This window comes from Motacilla alba, chromosome 13 (assembly GCF_015832195.1).
Source record: "Motacilla alba alba isolate MOTALB_02 chromosome 13, Motacilla_alba_V1.0_pri, whole genome shotgun sequence".
Lineage (NCBI taxonomy): Eukaryota > Metazoa > Chordata > Aves > Passeriformes > Motacillidae > Motacilla > Motacilla alba.
In genome coordinates this window covers 10,479,828-10,506,944 of record NC_052028.1, presented here as the reverse complement: position 1 = coordinate 10,506,944, position 27,117 = coordinate 10,479,828, and the positions used below count along the sequence as shown (strand labels likewise).

Here is a 27,117-nt window from a genome sequence, read left to right as displayed (position 1 = left end):
CTTTGCCTCTTTTGCTCAATTTCCCTATCACAGAAATAAGATAAACTAAAAAAGACTCACCCCAGTCAGTTCCCTAAGAAATACAGAGAACTTTGGTGCTTTAGTACCACAGTCCAGACCCCTTTTGCTTTTGCTTGGTAGATCCTCATGGTTCACAGGGCTGTAACGTGGGAGGTGTTTCATCCCAGCATGTTGGGAGGAGGATGTGCATATTCCACACGTGTGGCTGTGCAGGGCAGGGGTAGGAGGGAGCTGGAGCTGATCCCCAGATGCAGTTTTGCAGGAGGAACCCTTGCATTTGCCACAGGCAGTGGATTTACAGTAACTGGTGTGTGTCACTTTGTCCCCAAAGTGCCAGCTCCAGCTGATGATAGGGGCAGCTTTGGCCCTAGAGCATCTGTGCTTTCTCCCTCCCCACATCCCTTATCAAAAGCAATGTTTCTTTGGGCCCAACACATTCAGTGGTTTGGTGTTAATTAAGGGCTTAAGTGCCAGAAAAGCTGGGGAATTCACCATTTTCAATATTGATGCAGCAACCCTAGAAACAGGAGACCTGAGGAAGAGCTGGGTTAACTGAGTGCTTTAGGAAGAATGGTTCAGATCCAAGGATGATGTGAATCACTCATGGATCTGCTCAGTTTAACCAAATCAGGCATGTTTTACTGCTGCTGGTTTTGACTTTCAAAACCTCAGGGAGTCCCAGGTGAAGTGCCAGAGCAGTGTCACCTTATCCCTGTCACTAATCCTGTCGCTTCCTTTCACCCTCCTTTACACTCTGCAAATTGTTTGATGCCTCTCACTGTGCCTCTGTGAATCCTTCCTGCTGGATTGCATGGATGGAGGAGTAGGTAAATCATAGAATCATAGCCAAAGATTAAGTAAGTAGAGTCTCTTTCAGAGCATGCCTGATAATGCTATGTTTGAAACATTTTTTTCTTCTTCTTTTTTAAAATAATACTCTCTTTTCCTTATTTTTTCAGGGGCCTCTTGGCTTGGATGGCAAACCAGTAAGTAGCACTAAGTGCCAAATATAACATGTCTTTGTTCATGCTGCTCCACAATAAATAGGCAGTATCTCAACTATTACTCATTTAGTGCTACATATATAACTGTTTAGGAGGAACAATTGTACTTGGCAAAATTATTCCATGCAAGTTTGAATTCTGAGCCAGGGGCTGGCCAGCAGAGCTGGAGGTGAACTTTTCTTTACCTGTCAGCTCATCTCAGCTGCCTCTTCCCCTCCTGCCCCAGCTCAGGGAGCACAGACTGCAGATGGGCATCAGGCCAAGTTTGGGGAATAAACTCCAGTAGCACATTTGAAGAGCAAAGTCAGTGATCTTGGTTGTGTGCTTCTGGCACTACAGAGTGATACCATAAAAATAATTGATCCCAAAGCAGGTTCCATTTTCCTCCAAAGGACCTGAGCTGGGAACTGCTTGAGGGTGCCCAGTGTCCATGAAATATTTTTGGAACAGACTGGATTAATTTATGAGCTGTTTTCTTGACTTCATTTTTGCTTGGAAGCCCTTTGGATATTCAGGTGCTTCATTCTTTTCTTACTTATTTTACAGAAACGCAGACTTTTTTATTTTTATGCTAATTGAACCCTAGCCAGCTCTGATTCCTTCCACTGAATGGTTCCTATGGAAGGTCACAGCTCCATATTTTGTCTCCAAACCCCATTCTCTTCCACCACCTTCATTACAGGGCCCCATATGAAATCTTTTTAAATTCTGGTCCTAAACCAAGTGGGATTTCAAAGTGGGTAAAAGTCATTCAGTCTTTGCAATTGAAAAGCTACTCCAGACACTTATTTCCATCCAGTTAAGGAGTGTGTTGTTATAGCCATACATTGCTGTGGTTGGTTTTTAGCCTAACCCTGAGGATAGCAAATGTGAATAAAATCTAGAAATAAAGCATTAGACAAGAAAAGAAAGAAGGGCTTGGCTTTCATTAGCAAAACCTCATGCTGGGAGTGCAGTCAGACCCCAGAGCACAGCCCTGCACCCCCAGGCTGGGGTGCCACTGCTGGGCAGGAGTGAGACCCCGAGTGAGAGGCAGGGGAAATCTCAGTGACAAAGCAAACTTATCACACAGGCAGACTCAAAACAGACTGCTCATGATATCTTCTGTGACAGTAAAGGGCCAGCAGCTTGCTCAGAGTAAAACAGTGGGAGGGAGGCTGCATGGCAATGCAGATGCTGCTGCCTGTCTGCTGACTTCCCCCACTGGGTCCCACTTCAGCACACACTGTGCATTGGTACCAAGATTTGGTGCTTTTCTGTGCTGGAAGGCAAATGCACAGCAGACACATCAAAGTGTTGCTCTGGGTTCTCTCTGGGGCTGCAGTGCCTCTGCCTGTCCTGCAGCCAGCTGCTCAGAGGGAAGATGGACGATGCCTTCAGCAACAGGCCAAGGAAAGCAGCCCATCCTCCTTGTTTATTTCAAACAGATGTATAATTGTTGTAATGATACACTGAGCATCTGCTTTTTCTAGAAGTGATTTAATACCTCAAGGTATCTCTTGCATCTATTTAGAGTCACATGTTGATGGGCTGCTGCCACACTGTCTGCCCTGCTCTGGTCCTTCTCCATACTCTGTCCTGGCAGGAGCAGGCAGGACCGCATGGGTGCTTTTTGGTAAAGTGTTGTTAATGCCAAGCACTGCACAACTTAAAATAGTAGCATGTATTCCTTAAAATAATAGAGAATGTGGCTCAGGTTTGTGAATTGATGAATGTGATTTCCTTGGTTTTAATGTCACCTGCATTGGTGATTCTGCTGTTCCTTCATTTGGATTCTTCTTATGTGTTTCCAGGGACCTCCAGGACCAAAAGGGGAAAAGGTAAAGGCTGCATTAACATGTGGATTTTGGGGAAGCAGTTCCTGTATATCCTCCTGTTGCTGTAATTCTTTCAAGTTCAGGTTGCCCCAATAACCCAGCTGGGTTTTGTTGGAGCTGTGAGAGTGGGTTCTCACATTGCTCTTGGAAAAGCTCCAGGAAGGGGAGGGCAGGAAGAATTTGCAAAAAAAGGTGGGGGGACAAGTGCGCTCTTAAAGCTCATCTATGCTATAGGGCTCTGGTAAGCCACTAAGGGTGATGAGAGTATAAAACTCTTCATTCCTCCAAGAGATCTGGGCTCCATCGTGTTTGCATGACACCCGTGCAATCAGAGGAGCCAAAGAAGGTCATTACTGAAAGTGAAGTTAATTTTCACATGTGAAGGACATAAGCAGTTGCTAGGAGAGCCTTAGAGTTGGAAACAAACTGCTATTTCTGATTTATTATCTGTTTCACTGCCTGCCAGAGCAGAATCTTTCCCTATTGTGTTGTCTCAAAACCTTCTCCTCCCTCAATTTAAATACATTAAACAATAGGACTCTTGCCCCTTCCCTTGTGTGCTGTACCCTTGTCCAGCTGACCCTGTGCTCAGTCCTTCAGGGTTGAGATTTGAACTCTGACCCTTTGCTGTTTTTTCTGATTTGCAGGGGGAAGCAGGAGACATTGGCCCAAGGGTAAGTAGTGACACAACACTGATTTATTCTAAAATCTGGTCGGGTTTAGTCACTGCACCAAACAAAGCCTTGCTGCAAACAGTATGGTAACAGTTGTGGAAATGTTTAATTTTGCCTCTGGAGGTCTTTGTGGTGGTGGTTTCTGGTTTTCCTTACTTTGGCCGTGAGGAAAAAGGAGTGGAAGATGTTTGGGTACCTTATGGAGGGTTTTGCTTCTACTGAACCTTCTCATCTCTGATTTCCTCTTCCAGTGTCAGACTCCATGTTTCTCTTGATGTTTCCCTTGAGGCTGTGCTCCTTGTCTGTTGGCATATGTGAGGGTACACATATCTGGTGTCCCAAGGAGAGGTCCAGCACAGAGTTGTGCAGGATGGAACGCTCCTCCTCCCTTGATGAGCTCTCCACCTGGGAGCAGGATGACATCCAGGTGATATCCAGGCTGCCTTTGAAAATAAAGGGGTGAAAGTAGCTCTATGATGAGGGAAAACTCTTTTGGCTATAGCATACAGAAATTAATGGAATTTCATGAAATTTCCTCTCATGGAGATGCATGAAGTTGAGATTTACTGAGGTAAATCAGGACAGGTCTCCATGAGACACAAGGGGGATGTGGCTCCTGTTGGGGATGAGATGGGAAGGTTTCACCACGAGGTGTGGGCTCTGTTGTAGAGGTATTTCTGAGGTGTGGTTCTCTGTGGATTATGGGCACCTGCTGGAAACCCCATTGTGGGGATGTGTTGGGATCCTGGTGTACCTGTCACTGTAGGAGGCTGGATTTGGAGCTGGCACTCAAGAGTTGGCTGACCTGGGTTAGATGTCATTGCTGGAAACATAACCTGGACCTCAGTGGTTAATGTTGAGTAGAGATGCTTCAGAGACATTTTTCTTTTTTCCCCTGGAGGTTGTAAAATCACTCTATGAAGTTGGTGTCATATTCTGAAGCAGCTCCCAACTGCCTTGGGTGTGTTTGGAAATGTTACCCTGGGGCTCAGAGAGCCCCTAAAATTTCTCAGATAGATTTATGGCCTGTGTGGTGAAGGAGGGGCTCGGCGTAAGGCCTCACTTTGTCTAAGTGCCCACCCACGGTCTCAGAACAGGCTTTAAGAGGTGATTCAGCAGCACAGGGACCTGAGTTTTCACTTCTTGGCCAGGGCTGTGGGTGACTTTGGGGCTGGAAGCATGGGAATGCTGGAGGAGGTGCTGCTCAGGCTCCAAAGGCTCTGTGCTGCCAGGTGCTGTGGAACTCACCTCCTGCTGCAGGAGATGCTCTGCGACAGGCTCTGTCTGGACTTGCAGGGCAGGTACCAGCTCTCAAGGTAACACTTGTCCTTTGTTTTCACCTACCAAGAAAAATGTGCTAGGTTTTGGGGGCATATTTTGTCCTGATCTGCATTTGTCCAGATTTTGCTTCAGTTTTTGATTTATGACTTTTTATAAAACAGTGAGAAAAAGGCTCAAAAACAATTTGGGAGAAAAGTGAGAGAGAAAAGCCTGGCAGAACCATGCCCAAGCAGACCTAAAAACAGGTGCCTGACTTTGAAAATAACTCCCTTTATGTCTCTAGACACTCAGGGCTGTGAATAGGAGGCAAAACTTCTTAATACCATCTGGTCTAGATTACTCTTTAGTTCTGAATTTAATCTATCTTACTCCTCAAGTTGCAGTGGTAGCTTTGTTTAGCTGATTTTGAAAGATTTGTCAATGCAACTCACTGCGTCAATGGGAAGATAAATAACTAGGACTGTATCCAGTGCCCTCTTCCTTGTAAATGGTCATGTCCATGGGCAGTGGAATGAGGATAGAGTGTGTCAGTGAGCACTGAAACACTATCATTAGCAATGATGGATTAAAAGAGAATAGTCCCTGGGGTGGCTTTGGAGGGACTGTCTGTGCTGGGTGTGAGGTGATGGCAATTAGGGATTAGCTACTGAATCTGTTCATGGCTGCACTGCTTCTCTTTCTGTACTAAACACCTGCCAGCAGCGTGGACAAAACCAGAGATTATTGCATGTTGGAGTGTGCCTGGTGGGAGATGCTGGAGGGTGATTTTGGAAAGCTGAGGAAGGAGATCACCTTGGGTTGTCTTCATCACTGAATGCTCCTTGTAAGCAGCGTGAGGGAGGATGCTGTGCAGCCTCACCTGCTCAGGATGGGAAATAAATGTGCCTAAATGTACTGACAGAATGCATGGAAGTGTATTTACAGGGAGAAATCACTAACAGGTCCCCCCTACTCTTGGGAGGATAGAGATGAAGCAGGATGCTGCTGGGGTGGGGACAGCTGTGCCCTGATATTTGTGCCTGTGCTTCTCTGTCACAATTGAATACATTGCTGCATCCCTGGAAAAGACTGGATTTATAAGCCTGACTTGCTCCCTGAGCGGGCACTGGGCCAGCTGCTCTGGATTTATGAACTCAGCTGGGTGATCTTGTTCGTACTGACAGATGAGATGTTTAGACAAATGATGGGGCTGAGGAATCCCTGCACATCTGGGCCAGTGGATGCACAGTGCCTGTGGCAGCAGTGCCAGCTTTGCTTTCCAGAGGGGGAAAATGAGCTTCAGCTGGTGAGAGAACTGCTCTGTCTGCATGACCCACATGGCACATGCCTGCCCATGGCCGGTGCTGATGGAGATGGCTCCAGCATCTCCTGTGTCTGGAGCTGCTGGGGGCCAAACTGAACCACACCAGCTGGTGTGGCTGAAGCAGCTCTGCAGCTCAGTGCAGACACGAAAGGAGCTTTTGCTCCCTTAGTTTCTGCAAAATTGCAGCTGCTGGCCAAGCTCACACTGCAGATAAAAACTAAGCACAGGAAGCATCCTGCAGAGCTCTCTGTGTCAGTCACAGACACCTATGGATACTTTCATTTTATTATTTGCTGACTTTGGAGTGTTACGTTGAAATGGCTGCATCGAGGACTCTAAAGCTGGAAATTACCAGTGTTCAAGGTTTCTGTGCTCCAATATTCCATTGCTAGATGGGGTCAGACCCAACAGCCTGTTAGCCCAGTGCCTTGCAACCCGATGCTCTGGGAACTGTGGAGCAGGAATGTGTTACTCCATCACATTTAACCCCTCTCCTGGAGCCTGGATGTTTCCTGAACCAGGGATGGTGTCTCTCTATTTAATATCCTTCAGGGCTGTTCACCTCTCATGGGCTCATCTGTAACAGGAGCTGTTTAAAATTAAATGTGTGATGGGTGGATTTAGTGGGATATGGTGTGCTTGCCCTCCGAGCAAATGCAAATTATTATTTTCCATTAAAACAGATAGGCTGGGCTTGGAACATGCTTATTTGGGTGATGCCCACCAGTCTGAGGGACAAGAAAAAAAAATTCAGTTCCTGTTTTGCTCTGTGGGGTTTTATGAAAATCCCACTTTATGCTTTTTTGTACTTTCTGCACATAATGAGCCACAGAACTGTGTCCCTTCTGTCTACCACAAAACCCTTTGCTCTCAGTAGAGTCTTTTTGTTGGTTTCTGTAGTATTTGGAGGACCTGGCCACGGTCAAGGGTTCTGTGTCCTCATTAATTTTAATTTCTCAGTATTTCAGTGCTGTTCTTCCCAAAAGTAGCTGTATTTAACTGAATGTTGACCTTAAAGCCCCTCTCTCCATCTGGAAAAAAACAGTCGGGGCTTATTTTCTGGGATTCATTACTTTTTTCTATCTGACTTTACTTTTTCCCTCTCTTCTTTTCATGGTGGTGTTAAAACATTTGTACTGGGAAGCTGGGCAGGAGGTGGCCTTGCCAGTGCACTATTCCCCCCAAAACTGAGGTTTGGGGTTATCTGTTCTTGGTGTGGAAGGTTTAAAAGCTCTTTGGCAAATTGGAAAATAGTTTTTTTTTTTCCCAGAAACCTCCAAAAACCCTCATGGAGGCTTTGCTGTGTGCTCCCACAGGGCTTCTTGTGGCTTCACTCCACCCTCCTGATTCCCCTATGGATGGGTGGATGGGGGAAAGGGAGATGCACGTGGTGTCCTGTGAAAGGAAATGTCTTCCTGCTTCTCTCCAGACAGATGAGTGGAAAGGCTAAAACACAATAGCAATGACTACTGATACAGTCTAAATACATTGTTTTTGCATCATATAAATCTGGGAGATTTATCTGCAGTTTGCAGGCTGGGAATACATCAGTATTCATTTGAGCCTCTGAAAACAAATACAGTATTTGGTCTCAGGGAAATGCTGGGATATATCATCCCCTATGGGGTTTACTGGAATAATACTCTTTATTCTGCAGTAGGGGAATCCTTGCCCCAGCTGCTTTGAATGTCCTATTGTGCAGTAAACTAGTGAAAAAATACTTGTTTCCCTCAGTCTGTGTCCTGATACAAAGATCCAGTGTACCCGGAACCTTAAACCCCAGTGTTGGCTACCTTTCTAATGTATTAACTAGTTATTAAAAATAAATGTTATATATTGCTACAGCCTTTAAAACTCACTCTTCTGCTGTGCTTTCATCTTGAACTGCTGCTCTTTCTTCTTCTGCCTCCCACTTTCCCTGGATATAGATGGTTTTTCCCCACCTGAGTCATGGATTTCTGGCTAATGATCAGCTTGTCTTTAGCCGGCGAGTGCTCAAGGTAGACTCCAAATCTGCTGCCACTGGTTTGCTGTGATTGAGCTGCTTTTGCTTTCTCTTTCTGGCTGACTGTTGCTATTTTAAATTGCCACAGCCATGGCTGTGTTTAGAGATGCTTGTTGGGAGCACGTTTAACTGAAATCCCATTGGAATTTAGGGGGCAAGCATTGTCAGAGTAAAGGGACATAAAACTAATGGATTTTAGCATTTGGTTCTTTGTGAGATTTGGGAATCAAGCAGCAAAGTCCTGTAAATTTGATATAAAGAGTGTTGGTGTTGTAAAATAAAATGCATTAAAACTAGAGTAATCTAAATCCTTGAACTCTAAATGGGACATTGTAATTAGGAAAAATTCAGTGGGAGACTCAACTTGACATAATTGGTTGCAGTGTTCAGCATTTACAATTGGGTTTTTTAAAAAAAGGATGCAAGTGATTAAGGAGCCCAGATCTTGTTGAAAGGCCATGGGACTTGTGCTGCTAAGTCACTTAAGGACTTCTGAAAAATCCCACACTTGTCCCTGATTTGAGGGTGGACCGCATATTAAACCCAGCCCTGGAGTGCCTCGGTGGTGACTCTCCCAGATGTTGCTAAAAGATTTACGAGGCCGCCTTTCCCATTGTGCAGCCCATGGATGGGCCGGGCCGGGCCCCGGGGCTGGGCTGGGCTGGATGCTGGGGGGCCAGGAGCTGATTCCCAGCCTGGAATTAGCCCCTCGGGATGCTCCCCTTGGGAATGGCACCCACCAGACCTGCAGGGACACAGCGAGCTCTCGGCACCCAAAATCCGCAGGGTGCGAGCGGCTGGGGAGGTTCATGTGTGACCGTGGCTGCCTGTAGAGGATGTAGAGGACATTAAGACACTTTTTTGTGTGGTTTTCTGGCATGGTGCACTGAGCCCTGGCAGTGTGTGCATGCTCCCTGCCAGCATGGTGTGAGCCTGGGCTGCTCTGGGTGCTCTTGGGTTGGTGGATTCCATGCAGACAGTCACTGGGTAAGGGCTTAAGCAGATTAAATCTCGTTGTCAAGCACAATCCTGGTTGAGGAACCAGACCCAAATGGCATAAATTGGTGAGCTCACTTTCATCCTTCCCAGCTGCGGTTGGGAAAGCTGGAAGTTAAACAGTTGGAAGCTGCAGTTAAATTTCTCTGGGACAGCAGAGGCCAGGGTGCTGGGGGCCCAGGGATGCAGTGCATGTGTTGTGGACACCCTGAGACCACCCCTTGACAACACTGCTTCCTCTCACCATGTCTGTGTGAACTTCTTCCAGGGTGATCAAGGTCGAGATGGAGCCATGGGCCCCCCTGGTCCGCCAGGACCCCCAGGTGCCCGGGGGCCTCCTGGTGACACGGGAAAGGATGGCCCCAGAGGACCCCCAGGCTCCCCTGTAAGGACGGGAGATGCGCAGCGAGCACGTGCCAGGCAGATCCACCCCACGAGGGTGTCCCCTTCCCCAGTGCTGCCACCACAACTACTGAGTCCCCAGCCTGAGCCACAGCTGGGCTCTAGAGGCTCTTCATAGAGCAAAGCCTTGGGGTGTGGGGCAGGGGAGCAGGAGGGGACCTTCCATCTCAGTTTCGGAGCAGAGAGCTGGGCCTGGGGCATGTGTTCGCAGGTGCTGGTTGTAACTCAGAGAGCCAGAAGATCTCTTCCCCAGTTCATACCCTTTGGATGACCTGTTGCAAATCTGAAGACCACTGGCAATTTATTTAGTAAAAAACAGGCTAAAGCATAACACAGTGGAACATTCTAATTATTGCTGGGCATTTCAGAGAATGAGAGGAAATAGTTTCAATGTTGGTCTTTTTATTTTTTGCAGGGTTTCAAAGGCGAGCCAGGAGAGGATGGAGTCATGGTCAGTATTGCCCAGAAGCATCTGTGTGTGTGCCCCTCACCCCCATTGAACATCACCCTTCAGCTCACTGCAGCAAGGGGGTTTGTGTCATTGCTTATGGAGGACAAAAAAACCCCTCATGGAATTATAGGTGCCCTAAAATGGATGTTTCTCCAGGGCTACCTGTGCCCTAGGGAGAAAAGAGGCCAGTTTTTGTGTCCCTCTGCCTGTTCTGGAGGGATGTGGTGCTCCTGTATCCTGACTCCTGCCCCTCTGAAGCCACCTGACCTTGTAACTCCAAATTGCTAAGGTTTATATTAGATAAAAAGGTGTTTAGTGTACATAAAATACACGAACCATAAAAGGATTTTATTTACTGGGAGCACAGAGAACAAATACATTTGTAAGGGAAGATGAGAAGTTGACATATATGTAATTTTTTTTTTCTTGGAATTAAAATACTCTTAGAAATGTTTTTATCCTGTTTTACTCTGTTGTCAAAGAAGCAAAGCAATTACTCTTATATTCAACAGGGTGCCAGAGGACCTCCAGGACCAAAGGTGGGTAATAATCTGCCTAATTTTAACATGAATTCTTGAAATAACGCTGCATAAGAGGGGTGGGGATGAAAATAAGCATTTTGTAGTGAACTTGAACCCATTGATATATATCAGACATAAAATTCCAAGGCATTGATTGGGTGTAAATGTCTGAATGTCTCACTGCCTCAAGATCACATCCACTGCCCATGCTCAAAACTGGAAATGGGGCTGTGCTGTGCAAATGTGCTTTCTTGCATTAGGGGGAGTATAAATATGATCAGCACAAGCCAAATATTTTAATTTTACAATTAATTTTGATTATCCACATAATTTGCTTTATTTTCTGTCATGTTCCTAAATTTCTTTCTCTTCTGTTGATGTTGCTGTTGAAGGGTGAGCCTGGTGTCCAGGGGAAAAAGGTAAAATGGTGATTTTTTAAAAATTATTTTATTATTATTATTTATTTATTTTCCCTTTGATTTGCTCTGTGCTTGGCTAGGGAAACCATTGCCAGAGACCGATGTAGAGGCTGTGGTCGTGGCTGTCCCCACCAACGCTTCCCTGTGTTCCCTCAGTTTCCCTCCCACACTATCCTGGGGCTGGGCATGGCTGTGCCTGCAGCCTGGCTTTCATTTCCACAGGCAAGCCAGAAGCTGCAGCCACATCTGCCCAGTAGACAAAGAATAAAACAGCAAATGCCAAGCAAAGCAGTAGGTCTCGAGCCCTTTCTCTCCAATAATTCAATGAACCAAGAGGTGCCTGGAGGATGTTCTCTGCCCAGGGATTGGGTTTGGAATTCCTGGGATGGCCATCACCAAGCAGCACTGCAGTCCCACGGGAAATGTCCTCTTGAGGGCCAGGAATGCTGCTTGGGTGTGGCATTGAAGATTGTGAGAGATTCACATGCCCAAGCTCTTCACCCCAGTGGTGCCATTGAGAAGTGGATAAATCACTGCCTTTAAGAGAAGTCAAAGCACTGACAGGGCCCAGCCTTCCCCTCTTACTGGTTTGGCCCAAAACAGGGGTGGCCATGCGTGTTTTTCAGGCCAGAATTTGGCTTAAAGATTTCATAACTGGCTGGTAAAACTAATCTCGCCAGCATCCATGAAGTGGTTTTACTCCAGGAGAACAACAAAGCACAAGCAAAACCAGAAAACCTCCTCCTGCAGAGGGTGTTGGTGGCTTGTGATGAAGTCCACGAGGATGGGTGGCAGCTACAGGAGGACTTTCAGACCCGAAAGTCCTTAAGGAATTAGTTTAGTTTTAATGTGTTAATGTTTAGTTTCTGTTGAAGGTGGGAGAAGACCTTTGCCAGGGCCTACTGTAAGCAAATTCTGGAAGATGCCCATCCACCTTCCCAGGAGCGGGGGAGGCAGGGCTGGGTGGGGGCAGGGGACCACGCTGGAGCCTCCTCTGCTCCTTGCTGCAGCTCTCCCCTGGTTGCCTGCAAACCTGAGTGGATTTTGGGTCTGTGCGACACTCAGTGAGGTCAAATGATGTGTTGGAACCTACTAAGTGTGTACAAGGCCTGGGTATTTCACTTTTTATATTTTGTTCCATCAGGGTGATGATGGGATCCCTGGGGAACCAGGACTTGTGGGCCCTAAGGTATGTTCTGCACTGTGTCCTTCTAATGCATGTGTTGGGCAGCATCTTTTGCTGTCTGGTTTTTGGCACCATATCACAGCTGGGGCAGGATGAAGAACATTTCTCCTCTGGTGTGGAAAAAGATCAAAAAACTGTGAGGGTGGTGAGACCCTGGCACAGGATGCCCAGAGCAGCTGTGGCTGCCCCACCCCTGGAATTGTCCAAGGCCTGGTTTAACAGGGCTTGAAACGGTCTGGGATAGTGGAAGGTGTCCCTGCCCATGGCAGGGGTTTGGTACTGGATGATCTTCAAGACCCCTTCCAACACAAAACAGTGTGAATTTATTATTCTGTGCTGTGGTATTGGGGCCAGCTTCATGGCTGAACCCGCCACCCACAGCCAAACTGCTGAATCTGAAAGCTCCACTTTTATTCAAAAACTCCCCATTTGCACCCAGGCTAGGCAATGTGTTTTACAACTGAAAGCAGAGCTCTGCTCCCTCATGTATGTAAAGTGAAGATAAATCAAGAAAATGATAACCTGAAGAAATCTTTTCTCCATCCTCCCTGTACAGCATTTGTCTAAAGGGCTTTGTTTTCAGGGAGAAAAAGGAAGTGTGGGTCCCAAGGGGGAGAATGGCACAGATGGCTTCCCAGGACTAAAGGTAAGGAAAAGCTGGAACTCTGGGCACAGCACTGCTGAGGCAGAGGCTTCCAGCTGAGGAGGTGTTTTGGACCTTTGCCTTCTAAAAGCCTCATAAAGTGCCAAAACTGACACAAAAGGAATGATACTAAGAGTGTTGGAACTCTTTCTGGTGATTTGATGAAAGCTGGGTTCAAGCAGAGATCAGTATAAGAGCTTGTAAGTCATCTACTTGCACATTTTCCATTGAATTGCCTTTTTCCTCAAAAACTGTAGAATTCTGATCACAATTTGATCCCGTGTTATTGATGGCTGTGGAGTTGCTTCAGACCCCCAAGCACTTGTGAGCTGTCCTTTTCTCCTGACCTCCAAAGCTGCTGAGAGATACCATTAGACAGTCCGGGTTTGTTGGGTGGTGCTGAGGAGCCCCAGACAGCCTCCGTGGGCTGTTATTTACCCCTCAGCTGCTTTGTATTTATTAGGATCTGGATGCAGTAATATTTTCTATATCAGAGAATCGTGATCTCTCATTGGGCAAGACAGTGTGTGTGAGGAAGAAAGCGGGCTCTGGTGAACTTTAGTAAACTTTTTCTAGAATCATAGTAGCAGTGCTGATTGAATTTAGTTTTTTTCTATACATTTTTACCAGTTTTTACTTTTTGGAGAGCTTTAATTTGGTCAGCAAGGGGATCAACATTGGTGTGACAAATGGGACATCTTTTGAATCCTGAACAGAATTTCAGGTCATTACTGTAAGAGTACTATGACTTTTTAAAACCCTCCAATTAAAAAAAAAAAAAAAAAAGAAAAAAGAAAAAAATATGAAAAGGAGGGGAGGGGGAAAAATAAAAAAAGAGGAAGAAAAAAGGAACAATTTGGCACAGAACTTTTCCTCAACTCCCCCTTGAAAATGGTTTAAGCATCTCTGCTGAAACTTTCCACATGCAAAACTCAGCCTGAAGCAAAGAGAGCCATGTGGAACCAGCACAAAGAGATGGAGCTCGGCACACGGAGCAGGGAAAGGACCTGGAAAGCAGCATAGCCCATACAGGGAGCTCAGCCCTGAGCTGGCCACCCCACCCCCCCTGCAACAAGACCTCCTCTTTCTCCTCTTGTTTTTACACCAACATTGTTTTTTGTTAAATATATTCCCTCTCAGGTCAAATCTATTTTCTGCTAAGAGAAGCAGTCCCTTGTTAGTGTCATAATTTTTCTTAATTTAAAGCGTATCTGTATGGGTGGGTACAGTATTTTTAAGAGAAATATTTTATATTTTCCTTGGTCTCATTGAAAAAAAATGATTTTTGATTTTCAGGGTGAACCTGGTGAGAAGGGAGGAATTGGCTCCATTGGACCCCGGGTATGGATGTTCAGGATTTCATTTTGGAGCAATATTTTTCTCAACCTTAGCTGTTCCCCACCACCTCTTTTTGCTCAGTATGTGGATGAATTGCTGCAGGATCTGTTCAGTGTCAGAAAATAGAGATGGTGCATATTTAAACAAATGCTTGCACAGGTATTGAATGCTGGCATGGGAAATCAGTCAAGTCCAATTTTCTTATACTCATGACCATTCTGTGACCCTTTTTTCTGCAAGAGGGAAGCTGGGAATAGGGGTAATCAAATGAGGATTTTTATGCTCTTCTCCATTACACAAACTGATGGTGTTTGAAGTTTGACAGTTCCAGCTGTCAGACTGAGGACTGGTTAAATCCATGGTGTTTGTAAGGTGATAACCCCCAAACGCTGCGTGTCAGGTTTTTGCTTTCATAGCAGCCACCTCTCCATGCTTAGGAGGATTAAATAGGATTCATCCCTGCCTGCAGGGTCCCCCTGGGCTGAAAGGGGAGCAGGGAGACACCGTCGTGATCGACTACGACGGCCGAATCCTGGACGCGCTCAAGGTAAGCCCTGCACCAAGGCTTGTGGGAAAGGACTGAAGTCTGCCAAGCTCTGCCACCATGACAGTGTGTCCACCCTTGTCCTGTGTGTCCTCCTGAGATTTCTGTCTCGGCACAGAGCAGGTTGGGAGGGAAGAAAGAGCCGATTGCTGCTGGGGGCTGAGGATATTTAGGGTGTAGCAGCAAAAGCAGTGGCGGAGCTTGATGGCAGCAGTTGGGATGTGGGAGGAAGGGGAATGACACCTGAGCCTTAACCTGCCCAACTGAACAGTGCCCTGACCTTTTCAATCGAAAAAAATAAGCTGAATAGAATAAATACTTAATTACAGGCACATTTGAGAACCATCCTAATTGTTTTATAACAGGCTGCAGGGATACACAAAGTGCTGGTAATTTCCGTTTGCCAGATGTCCGTGTGGCACGCAGCTTTGGGAGTGGAGTGCAGTGGTTGGAGAGGCTCCATCAAATGTCTGGAGGCTTCATCTGCTGGACCCAGAGCCTGTCCCTTGTTCTGCATGCAGAGACTGCTGAGGCGCACACCACTGAACCTCACTAACTTTGCTGTTTTCCTGCTTACTCGCTGTTTGCAGTGTTTGTGCACTGACCTGTCTCAAAGACAAGGCTCTGGAAAGGCTTCCAGTGTGACTAAGTGTAACAGCATTTGAGTGTGCAACCATGGAGAAAGGTGCTCCAGGATATGATACTGGTTTGGCTTCCATCTGAGCAAGACCACAAATTTTAGTGCTTGAAATAATTTCCAAGTTGGAAAATATTTTTCCATCTCAAGGTGGTTTGTGGTCTTTGCATCCAGCAGTGCCCAGGAAAAAATAACTTCTTTAAGTGTGCAAGGTTTTCCTGTTGTTAGTGCTCATACAAACTCCTTTTTTCCCCTCTTTAATTGCACCTCCCTGGCTGGCTGACACTGTTTTCAGCATGATGCTGCTTCCCAGGCTGGCTGACTGGAGTGGGCAGGATACAAAAAGAGACCATCAGATTGGGGTCCCACCTCCAGCTAAAGGTGTTTTGCCTCTTAGCCCATGTCTTTGCAGCTGTACACCTGACTGGCTCCCACTGTGTTCTGTTCTTCCCTGCATGAGCAGCCCCGTGGCAGAGGAGCTTTGGGCATCTGTGGCAGCTGAGCTCATCTCGCTGCTCAGGCAATCCCACTCACCTGCATGTCTCTGACATCGAGGCTGGGAGCTGCTCATCCCCACAGCAAGACTGCTGTGTCCATGCCAGTCATCACCATGTGCTGCCATGTCCATGCCAGTCATCATCAAGCCTGTTTTGTTTGCTGTGTTTCAGGGTCCACCAGGTCCCCCAGGGCCACCGGGCCCCCAAGGCACTCCAGGTCCCAAGGTGAGCCTGACCTCTGCCAAGCTACACGGTCGTTAGTAGCTTTCCATGAAGAGTCTCCCAAGCCAAAATCAGGCAGTTGAAGCTGCCTGCAGAGGAGTTTGAGGCTGGGTGTGCTATTTAGCCGTTTCTCTGGCTGAAAATCAGTAGCTTTCACACAAAAGCCAAAATTTTGTTGACCTGTCTCTGGCCTTCTTCCAGAGGATGGTGTCCCAGAAATGAGTCCAGTCCCAGTTCCACCCCTGACAGACAAAATCCCAGCTCCTCTGAGACTGCCCCATTTGTCTGTGGCAGGAGGCAGAAGTGGAAGAAGCAGTTGTGAGAGGGGCTGGCAGTCCCATGGCTGTGCTGAGCCACCCTCCCTGTGTGCTGTTTGCTGTCCCAGCACTGTGTCCCAGGCCCTGCTGTCCTACTGCTTCACAAGCAAGAGTCTGTAACCTGCAGCCAGCTGTTTCTTAAGAAGAAAAATGTAATTTGTAGAAAAGCATCTCTTGAAAGAGTAGGATGGGACAGGATTTTGGTGCCTTTTGAGGTCTCTGTGCCAATATTCAGATCAGCTGGTGATGCTGGTGGGTCACTGACACCTCCTTGGTCCTAAACCTGGCAGTGGCAAACCCATAACCACAACAGTTGTTTGTGAATAACTGATTTCCTTGCACAATGCTTTCCCAGGATGAATCCTTAATTTAATTTACCATGGGCTCCCCTTTCTTTGTCTCCCTCCAGGGAGAGCTGGGCTTGCCAGGTCCACCTGGAATGGATGGTGAAAAGGTGAGTGAGGCACGGCTGGCTCGAGCGAGGCCTTGCCAGGAGCCAAATGAAAAGGAAGTTTCCTGTGTGTCTGAAAAGCAAATCCAGCATGCCAGGAGTGAGCTCTGCTGTGTAGGGGCAGCTGTGACTCCCTGAATTGATGGCCCTTTGCCTGCAGCCCCTGCTCTGCTCTGAGCGTGCTGATGCTGCTCATGGCTGTGTCTGCCGGGCTAAAGGAGCTCCTTTCACAAGCAGTTCATCAGATGCTGTCTCAAATCCTTTTGTAAACCTTCCCAACCCCACATGGCTGGAATCTCTCCTGCAGCCCAGCCAAATTCTGTTGCACCCTCAAAACTGGCATCTGTGAGACTGAATGTTAAAACATGTTCTCATGAGCCTGCGATGCGGAGGGAACAGCAGAAAGGCAGAAGTGGTTGCTGTGGGGGGTTGCTTTAAGAGTTTTCTCCTAAACATGTTGTATTCTCTCAACTTGCAGGGTCCCAAAGGAGCAAAGGGTGACCAGGGCAGCATGGGGACCATGGGGCAGAAAGGAGAGACAGGAGAAATGGGCTCAGCAGGTCCCCCGGTAGGTCCCTTTGGCTGTCCCTGTCCCTCTGCCCTCGGTTCTTTAATGCACTCATTTCTGCAAATGCTCAGAATGGGGCTGGGTTGGCTGATTCAAGCAATGACCTCTCCACACCACCTTACTGTGCAGCTGGTGGATGTGGGAGCTTTGAATTTCCATTTCTAATCAGCTTGTTCAGAATGTATCAAGGAGGAGAAAATATTTCTTCAAGGTCCCCTGGAGATGATCACGAGCTTTGCTTGAGCCAAGGCTGGTGTTTAGAGGGAGACAAACCTATTTTTCTCTCATTTTTGCTTTCCTGGAAGATGCAACACATCAGTGTTACATTTTTATGTTTCAGGGAGCAGAAGGGCCAAAAGGAGACAAAGGAGAAAAAGGAGACACTGGGTCACCATGTCTGCAGAATAATCATGTAAGATCCTGGCAACACAAAGTCTCTTTCATGACACAGGATCAGACAAAGTTGGGAGTGCAGAATACACCCACCAGTCCCATATCCATCAGCAAAATCCAGCTGTTTCCTACAAGTGTCTAAATGGGGTTTATTCCCTAGGGAAGAGCAGTTCACATGCTTAGCCCTACAAAGTTACTTTAGATTTTGTATTGATGGTTGAGATATCAGATGCTGCTGTTGCAATTAATTGGGCATTAAATCATGATTCTGGGCTTTGTGAGTTTTCCACTCCTGACAGCCTCGTTAATGTGCTGTTTGATTCCCTTCTGCAGATCATACCTGAGCCTGGACCCCCTGGCTTACCTGGCCCTATGGTAGGACTCTGAAGTGGTTCCTGCAGATTTGTTATTGTGTGTGATAAAGGACAAGGGTGGTTTGTTCTGTTTAATCATTGTGGGCTGTCTTGAATCTGGGGGAAAAAAAATCAGGGAAGTGCTACAGTCTGATCTGTCTTTGGAGAAATTAAAGCACCAAATTTAGGAGAGTGCATCAGAGTTCATGGCTCATATTGCAAAAATCCAAGTTGTTCTTCGGGAGAAAAGATAAAATCTTGTGGGGTGGAAAATCTGTTCCCCACCATGACAGTGTCTATATTCCCCTAAATTCACCCAAGTCATGAAATTTTCTGCACTGGAAGAGGATGCAGGTGGTGATGAACACCCAGAGCATTTTTGATGGAGACATCAAAGGGGTTTGGTGCCTACAGTGCTCCAAAAGGAGCTGTCAAGGACATTGGGAAGGCTGGGATGCCTCTGCTGGGTCCAGGATTCACCATGAGAGACCGTGCTTCAAAAGCAGGTGGCATTTCAGGTGGCATTCACAGCCTGGGAGGTATCCCAGCCCTGCCCAAGTGTGGAGGGCTGTGGTGGCACAATGCCACCCCCAGAGCTTCCTGTCACTTCATCAAGGCTTCTGGGGGCTCTCACTCCCCAGAGCTTGTGTTGCAGAGCTTTATTGTGCCACATTACACAGAATGCTCCTTTTCAGTTCCCCTGCCCTCTGATTTGATACTGGAGAACAAAATAAACTGCCACCTGTCTTGAAAATAAGTATTATAAGTATTTGACCATTGTCAGCCTGTAATTGGAACAAGAAATGGTTTGGGAAGGAAAGTTTAGGGTATGTTTTTAAATTCTGGGTTTTTTCAAATGCACCACTGTCTTTCCCACAGGGTCCTCCAGGAATCCAGGGGCCTAAAGTAAGTCAATAAATTAAATGTCACCCAGTTTCCCAGCTGCTAGTGCATTATTTACAGGCTCACAAAGGCCTGTCAGCTCTGGAGACTGAGTTTTTTGTCACTGTTGTCACAACACATCCCTTGGTTACACTGTTCAGCAGTTGGCATTTTGGAAAACAAGCCATTTTTCCTTCCAAGAATTTACAATCCAAACTCCTCCTCCAGCACAGAGTCCTGAGGGCTGGTGAGAGCCAAAACCAAAAGGCTTAAAACCTGTATTTTCAGCTGTTTTCTTATATGATGTGGTCAAGAGCAAAACATCAGCAGCAGTGTGGGTGTGAGCACTCCAGAGAAGGGGTGGGAGGTGGTGGGTGCATGAGGGGTTGATCCTTGGCTGATCCATTTCATGTCTGCAGGGTTTGGATGGTGCAAAGGGAGAGAAAGGTGACAGTGGTGAGAAGGGGGACCAAGGTGACACCGGACCTGCTGTGAGTTGTGTTCCCAAATCTCATTTCTGGCTGTTGACAGAAACCTGTCTCACAGGAAACAATCCCAATGCTTTGTTTCTCTTTAATTTAAGGGTCTCCCAGGTGCTCCAGGGCTCATTGGTTTACCTGGTACCAAAGGAGAAAAGGTAATCACAGGTGTGGGAGAGGAGCAGGGACATTGGGGTGCAATCCTAAAATGGGGGCTGTAAAATCCTGCTGTGGGGAGTCCAGCCAGAGCTGCAGAGCTGGACCAGCACTACCCTGGTGGGTGGCAAAGGAGCAGCCTCCAGTCCCAGGGGCTCCTGGGTGAGCCCATGCTCTCACTACCACGTTAACCCAACTGGATCTAAGTTTGTCTGCAGCACCAAGCTCAACACAGCACATCTTAATTTTTATTTTTATATCTGCAGGGAAAGCCAGGGGAGCCAGGATTGGATGTGAGTATGGAAATCATTAATTATTTGTGGTAGAAACACAAGTAACACACACCTAACTGGGGATTATTGGGAAAATATGTAGCTAACACTGTATGCACAATGGCCATGGAATGATGGCTGTAGAAAGGGCTGAATTCAGGCCCATTGCTGGGCTGCTTCCACTGCACAGTGGAACTGCTCACCTAAAGGTGCTGCCAGAGCTTCCCTTTCCAACTGAGAATATTTGTATTGGATTCAGTGACACGAAAATTTCTAATAGCTGTCATGTTACTGAGGTGTGGTGAAGCATTCCAGTTTTTCCAAGAAATTGCTGACATACCAAGTCAAAAGGAAGAAAATGTCATTCTTCACCGTGGCAGGACAGGCTGATGGCTGGAGTTGGCTCTTGTTGAACTGAGTCATTCACACACTAAATTTACAAAATCTTTTTTTTTCTTTTTCCCACCTAAAAATTGTGGTGACAGGGTTTCCCTGGTCTCAGAGGAGAGAAAGGAGAGAGAAGTGAAAGAGGCGAGAAGGTGAGTGGGTTATGGCTGCGTTGATGCTTGTGGGGCAGGACAGGCTGCTCTTTTTGGCAGGCAGTGCTGCTTGCCCTGGGAGCCACTGCTGAAAGGCCTTCTGTGCAGCCCAAGGATTTGCAAATTCCCAGCACAGGGCAGGACAGGCAGTTAATTCCTACCCTCTTGGAAGGGTTTCTGCAAGGCTACCCCAATCATTGTGGGGAAATGGAGCAGCCTGACAGCTCCAGGCTGCACAGAATCACTGGTCTTGGTTTATAGACCATGAAAATGGATCCAAGTCAAAGGTTTTGTTACAGGGACCTTTAAACAAAGGGGTACCCAGGTGGAGCCAGGAGCCCAGCTGAGCACAGGGCAGTAGCTGGAAGCTGCTGCTCCCACTTGCTGTCAGATACCAACCTGGGTTCCAGCAGAAACTGCTCATTTAGTCAATCTGTTATAAAATTATCTATTGCAATATTTCCACCCAGCTTTAACTGAAGATTTTTCACAGTGATTCCACTGCTCAGCTGAGGTCACAGTAATGCAAGTGTCCTTACTCTGGGTGAAGACTGTGAATCTACAAGTGCTGTGAGACATGAACCAAAGGTGTTTCTTCCCCCTGCCCCTGATATCTTCCTGTTGTGCTGACAGGGTGAACGAGGAATACCAGGGAGAAAAGGGGCCAAAGGACAGAAGGGGGAACCAGGCCCCCCTGGACTGGATCAGCCTTGTCCTGTGGTATGTCTTTCAATTCACTCATCCTAAGCACAGGCTGAGGGGCTGAAAAGGAGACACAGCTTTGCAGCCAGGGAGGATTTGGGAGTTCTCTCTTTTGCAGTAAATCAGAGCAGATGGTTATTGTTTTCTCACTTTTCTTAATGGTTTATCTGCACTGCTGGAAGTTCACTGCTCGCTGTAAGTGCTCCTCACTGGCCAGATGGGAGCAAGCCACAGCAGTAAAAATAAAGCATCTTTGTGTAAAGACCTTCTTATTGTAGTCAGGAACAATGGACCTCAGTAGAGCTCTTCAGGAGATACTGTGATGCTGCTGGCTTGGCTTCTGAGCATGTTTGAGATCTGGGAGTAACTGGGTGCAGGGGATGGGAGGTGACCTGAACACAAGGCCAGCTCCATCCCTCCATCCCTGCAAACCGAGCAAGGGATGAGCCAGGGGCAGCATGTTGGGGTTGATAGCATCACAGTCCTGCCAAGCATAAGTGATGTATGAGCTGGAGCTCCCCAGGCTGCCAAGAAATGCCTCTGGGAGAAGAGACCTCCCCTGGCTTCTCTGCCTGTGGCTCAGAGCTGTCCCTTCCCAGACACACCCCAGGGCCACCGCTGTGCAGCATGCAGCCAGTGGGCTTTCCAGGAAACCACGTGGGTGTTTGAGCCTGGGGAAGCTGGATCTCCCAAGTCCAATTCCAGAACCTCTCATTTATTTGATAGAACCCACACAAAAAAACCCAAAACTAGAGTGGTTTATAAGATGTTATTTGAGCTGGCAAAATTTACCTCCTTTTTACTACTGTTTCTCATATAATGACTAAAACTGGAGAGATCCTTTCCCTGAAGTGCTTTGAAGCTGCAGGATGAGAAGTATCAAATATGGAATTGAAAGTGCTTAAATGTAGCTGTTTAGAACTTAGTGCAGAAGCACTTAATTAAGAGTGCCAGCTGCTTGCTCCATGACAATTCAAAACCCCATTTCTTCTCTGAAAGTGTGACCTTTCCTCACTCTCTGAGCACAGCCATGGCAGCCAAGGCTGTTGTGTAGCTCCACCACACCAGCAATAAGCTCCTTTAGTCAATATGCTTTATTTTGCCTGAAGATTGAATGTGAACTGCAATTAATTTTTTCCTCTCTCAACGTGTTGGGTGATTTACCCTTTATCTCTTTAACTGCACTTTTACCAGTGTGAATCTCTGGTTTGTGTACAGAGGATCTTTCCCAGATGACAGATTCTGCATGTCATGTGAATTCCCTACCATAAAACCACTCTGCTGACTCGCTGTGTCATCAGAAATAGAGCTGTGAAGCCCTACACCCATCCTCCTCCCCTGTGCTGAAACATGGGTGTCTGTCTGTGTAACTCCCGTGTCCTTTATCATTCTCAACAAGCAGTTATTTTTCCAAACAGGGAGATCATAGCATTGCAGGCAGCAAAAGGGACCCAGGTTTGCCAGGCCTGGATGGGGTGAGCCTGCCCTGCCCTTTGGTACAGTATCTGCTCTGTCTTGCATGGTTTGTGTGTGTTCCTGCTGTGGCCAAGCCCTGTCCCCAGGAGCAAACCCCTCCAGGGAGAGGAAGGACACAAGGCAGCAGAGCCAGAAGGAGATGTTTCACTCTGGCATTTGGGGAAGGATGCCAAGGTGTGGTGCCTTCTTCTTCCCAGTTAAAATGACTTTTAACAACAAGTGTAAACCATGGGAGATCACACAGGGGATCCCTTTATGGTAACAGATGCTCAAAGTTAGTTGTGTTTTGGTTCCCCTAGTGCCTGTGCTGCTGCAGCCCTGAGTTCCATCCCCTGATTTGAAAAGCTTTCCTCAAACAACAGCCAGTCCTGCAGAGCAGGGCCACTGGCACTCTGGGCACCAGAAGGGTTTTGCTGTGTCAGTACAGAGCTCTGGTTGAGTCCAGTGCTTGTGCTCTGCTCCCCAAAAGGGCTCTGCACCACTAGCTAAGAGAGGTCATTGTTTTATTTTCATTTTTTTAACCATAGAAAATGCTGTGTGTTAGATGATTTGCAGTTGTCCTCAAAGAAACAAAAGGGCAGTAAGCTGTTTCTCTTTCAAAAAGTTAAATGACTTTCAGATGTGTCCAAGAAACCAATTCCTAACAGCAGGCCTGCTCTAACTTCTTACTTACTCCCCAGAGATGTTCTATTTCCCAAGCATCTCCCATCTTAACTATACAGAAATCACAGGACCCATCTCTGTTGAAGGCATTTTAAACTGCAGTGGGTGATTCCTCCAATTAACTACAACATGACCAGTCAGTAAAGCAGCTGTGCATCTTCCTGGTTAGCTGCAGTTTGGTTGAAATGTTGATTTTGTTCTGCAGCCCAGGGTGCAGTGGAGGCTTGCTGGGCTTTCAGTCCAGGAGCATCAGCATGAGCCCCACACACAGCCACGAAGAGTCATTTTGGAGTCACTCAAGGGAAACATGGTAGAAAGGTGTGGAGCCAAAAGCATTCTGAGTGCACAAGAAGCAGAAATAGCTCAGGGCAGAGATAAACCCCCTGACCATCAGTGTTGGGGTGCACTTTAACAGCAGGTCAGCATGTTTTAGGCCAAACAACCACACTGCACCTTGTCCCCTGTACCCATCACCCCAGAAAACTCTGGCAAATGTACATGTTTTACCTTTTTTTTTAATAGTTTTGGACCAAAATATTGACTGTGTCTGCAGAAAAAAATGTGTGTTTTCTAAGGTTACAGGAAAGCATGACTGCTTACACTCTGAGTAGCTGGAGAGGGTTACCTTACTTCACTGCATCTGTTTTATTGGGCATAGGCTATTTTACATATAAAATCAATACAGAATACAAAAAAATGTGATGACTAACATTTACAGTAAAAAATGTAAAATTGCATTTTGACCTGTATTTGCACGAGCAGTTTTCTGCTGCATCCACATCTTCCCAGCCCTAGTGAGTCTGGAGGGGCTCTGAGGGAAGGGTCAGTGCCTGTGTGCTCTCTGTGGCTCTACAGGCAGAAATTCATGTAATTGGAGATCCAAGAGCCTTAAACAAATCCAGCATCAGGAAAGGCAGCAGAAGTCAGCTGTTTCTTCTGAGGTGTCTTGAGAGAGCTGGTCATACATAGCTCATTCCTCTTCCAAGGGCTCCTTCCTTTCCAGTGTTCTCCTGGAGTGAGAGCTCTTCTGGCTTTCTGGTTTTTGTATGTTTCTTGTATCTCCAGTGGAACAAGACAAATATTTTCACTCCCTTTGCATAGTCCACAACTCATCCTATTCTCAGTTCAGCAACTCAAGATTTCTTAAAGAAACTAAGTACTGCAGGATCAAATTTAACACAATTAGGATATCATCTAGGAAAAAAATACCTACATCACCTCCCCCAAACAGAAAAGCACATTTTAACAAAAAATACATTCCCACATCATGCTTTCCATATATATCTGATTGCAAAATACACTACCCCATAAAGCAGATTATGAAGTTAATGAACTGTGATTTCAAATCTTTCTATTTGTACACGTTTTCTTCATTTAAAGGAAAAAAATGTAGATTTCCAATTTTTTTTTTTTTACCCTGAGGTGCATTTAATTTTGCGTTGTGCGTGACATATGGATTACACTGCCTGCATATTCACTTTTGTGCATAGACAGTAAATGGGTTGTGCATGGTAATTAACAGTGCTGCTAAGCCTTTCATTGTGACAAATGAGCTTCAGGTTTTTGGGTCTGACACTTAAGTTACTGTCAGGAAAACTGAATCTGTAAATTCAATTTTGCAGGGACCAGATGGACTGCCAGTAGCAGGATGTTGGCATAAGGTAGAGTAACATTAAAAGCTGTATATCCTTGAAAATCCTGAGTGATTTTGCTCCCTGCTTGGTGATTTTTTTGCACTGCCGCACGTGCTTTTAGCAGCAGCTCACAGGCCTGGCAGCCAGGACGTTATGCCTTGGGAGAGCAGGATTCCAGCAGCTTCAGGTCTTGCTCCCCCCAGCTCTAGACTGGTGCTGGGAACACCAAAAACTTGCTAAGCATGACAAATCATTGTTAACACTGTCAGGAGAATGCCTTTTTACAGACCTGCTCAGGCTTTTACCATGGCCAAGGAAGCTCAGGAACCCCCCATGGAAAGCTGCACCAGGTGCTCATGTGCCTCACCCAGTCCACACCCTCCCAGCTGAGAAGTTAACAATGGGCTGTCTCTTTGTTGCAGAGCTCCAAACATTTCTTTTCTAACAAAGATTCCTCTGCCATTGTAATTATACCTCACAACCCCTGCACTGCCTCGGTGCTGGATCAGCACCCTGGGTGCAGTGGTCAGGTAATCTGGAGCATCTGGTGCACGCAGAGCAGCCAGGGGCTGGAAGTGCTACTGGCAGCCTGGGAGAATGAGGAGAGATGTGTCCTCCTGTGAAATGGGGATTTGATCCAGACTTGTAGGAGAATCCTCATTCTCCAACAAGAGTATGACACTGAAGCTGAGTGGAATTACAAACCCAGCTGTAGACATGTGGTATGTGGACACAGCTGGAGTTAACTGCATGCCACTAACTGATTGCAAACCCTCAGTTAGAATGTGAGCACCCCCTTGGGTATATCAAAGGTTTTAATTCTGTGTAATTTGTTTGGATGTACCATTAATATTAAAGAAATCTGAATGCCAATCCTTATAGTAACAGTAAAGTTTTATAGTAACAGTAAAGTGTAACAAATGGAGCATTTCTCTGATTAAAATGTTTGTTTGTGTGTTCTTTTTCAGTGATCTCTAAGCATGAAGCACAATATGTAAATAATGTGATATATTTTGATCTTTTTAATTTTTGTATAAAAAAAGGAAAAAAAACACTTTTGACAGTAATATATTGACCTTTTTTTATACTGGATTCTGACATTTATGGACTTGGAAAATAATGTAAAGCTCCCAAACCCATACCACTGCATGGTAACACCAGGATTTGCTAAAGGTACTGATGGCAGTAGATGAACAGTGTTCCCTGCTCATGCTGCAGTGTGAACTAACAGTACTGAGCCAGCCTCGTGTGCCTTACTGCATGAAGGAAGGCAAAATCCCTGTCCTAATTTGGCTCTCAACTTCATATTTGCATTGTACATGCATGAACATTAAAAGGGTGAAAAAACCTGGATGAAAACAAAGAAAAGAAGGATGCAGCCCTAAAAATGGAAGAAGCTGCTGTCTACTGTCTGGTCAAGCAGGAGAAGGATTTGCAACCTGCAGAGGAAACAAAGCCAGGTTCCATCCATCACTACCTGCTGTGGGTGAGATGGAAACAGCAGTTCTGGGGCTAAACTGAAGAACCTTGACTGTCTGTAGGTATTTCCTCTACAATCAAGAGAAACCTTTTTCCTCAAGAGGAAGCACCTCTAGGTCCTGTTCTGGGGTCTGAGCCTGAAGATGTGCCAGCACTTTGTTACTGTGGAACACAAATTCCCTCTGCTGCAGAATTTCAAACCAGAAAAACCTGGCAATACTTTCAGTGCAGGGAGCTGCAGGACAGGGAAGGCTCTGCTCAAGTCCCTTCTTAAACAACAGAGAACATAATGTTGCTCTTGGGGTTCCCAGAAATTGGGAGTTTGGAGTATTTAATTGACTTGGTTTGTGGGGTTCATTTGCTTTTTATTTCTTCTTGGTTTACATGGTTTTAACTGCTAACTAACTCTGCACTCTCCTCTTGTTGTCTTATTTTTTTTCACCTTTTCAATCTCTTTTGTTAAATTATCTCTTCTCAGGCACATCCCATGCAGAGCAGGGTAGTGGAAAAAATCATTATTATTTTGATATCTGCATATGCCACTGTGGGATCAATTAAAATTGCAAACTATTCCACAGTTCAACATTTTTAAGATGTTAAAAAAACAGCAATTGTGCAGCAGAGAGCCATAAAAAAATATTTCAAAGAGGAAAAAGATGGCTTGCAGCCGAGTCTGTTCAGCTTACAATGAAGATCAAGAAGCAACCAGATTCCTTTACAGGGAGGAGATACTTTGTATTAACAAGTTTTTAAACTGCACAGAGAAAGATATACAAATACTCATCCAATGGG

At 46.2% G+C, this 27,117-nt stretch overlaps 1 protein-coding gene across 1 annotated transcript in view; it reads left to right on the top strand.

The window, feature by feature from the left end:
* COL23A1 (collagen type XXIII alpha 1 chain) overlaps positions 1–25,880 on the top strand; it is a 176,080-nt gene extending 150,200 nt beyond the window's left edge. The window contains exons 5-27 of the mRNA XM_038150352.1: positions 981–1,007; positions 2,819–2,845; positions 3,490–3,516; positions 9,919–9,954; positions 10,467–10,493; positions 10,868–10,894; positions 12,039–12,083; positions 12,664–12,726; positions 14,020–14,064; positions 14,531–14,608; positions 15,911–15,964; positions 16,688–16,732; positions 17,208–17,297; positions 17,638–17,709; positions 18,024–18,065; positions 18,923–18,949; positions 19,345–19,416; positions 19,509–19,562; positions 19,827–19,853; positions 20,318–20,371; positions 21,005–21,091; positions 24,835–24,873; positions 25,815–25,880. Coding sequence (XP_038006280.1) covers positions 981–1,007; positions 2,819–2,845; positions 3,490–3,516; positions 9,919–9,954; positions 10,467–10,493; positions 10,868–10,894; positions 12,039–12,083; positions 12,664–12,726; positions 14,020–14,064; positions 14,531–14,608; positions 15,911–15,964; positions 16,688–16,732; positions 17,208–17,297; positions 17,638–17,709; positions 18,024–18,065; positions 18,923–18,949; positions 19,345–19,416; positions 19,509–19,562; positions 19,827–19,853; positions 20,318–20,371; positions 21,005–21,091; positions 24,835–24,873; positions 25,815–25,817 — 1,068 coding nt within the window. The 3' untranslated portion in view covers positions 25,818–25,880. The remainder of the gene's footprint in view (positions 1–980; positions 1,008–2,818; positions 2,846–3,489; positions 3,517–9,918; positions 9,955–10,466; positions 10,494–10,867; positions 10,895–12,038; positions 12,084–12,663; positions 12,727–14,019; positions 14,065–14,530; positions 14,609–15,910; positions 15,965–16,687; positions 16,733–17,207; positions 17,298–17,637; positions 17,710–18,023; positions 18,066–18,922; positions 18,950–19,344; positions 19,417–19,508; positions 19,563–19,826; positions 19,854–20,317; positions 20,372–21,004; positions 21,092–24,834; positions 24,874–25,814) is intronic.
* Positions 25,881–27,117: the final 1,237 nt, after the last annotated feature.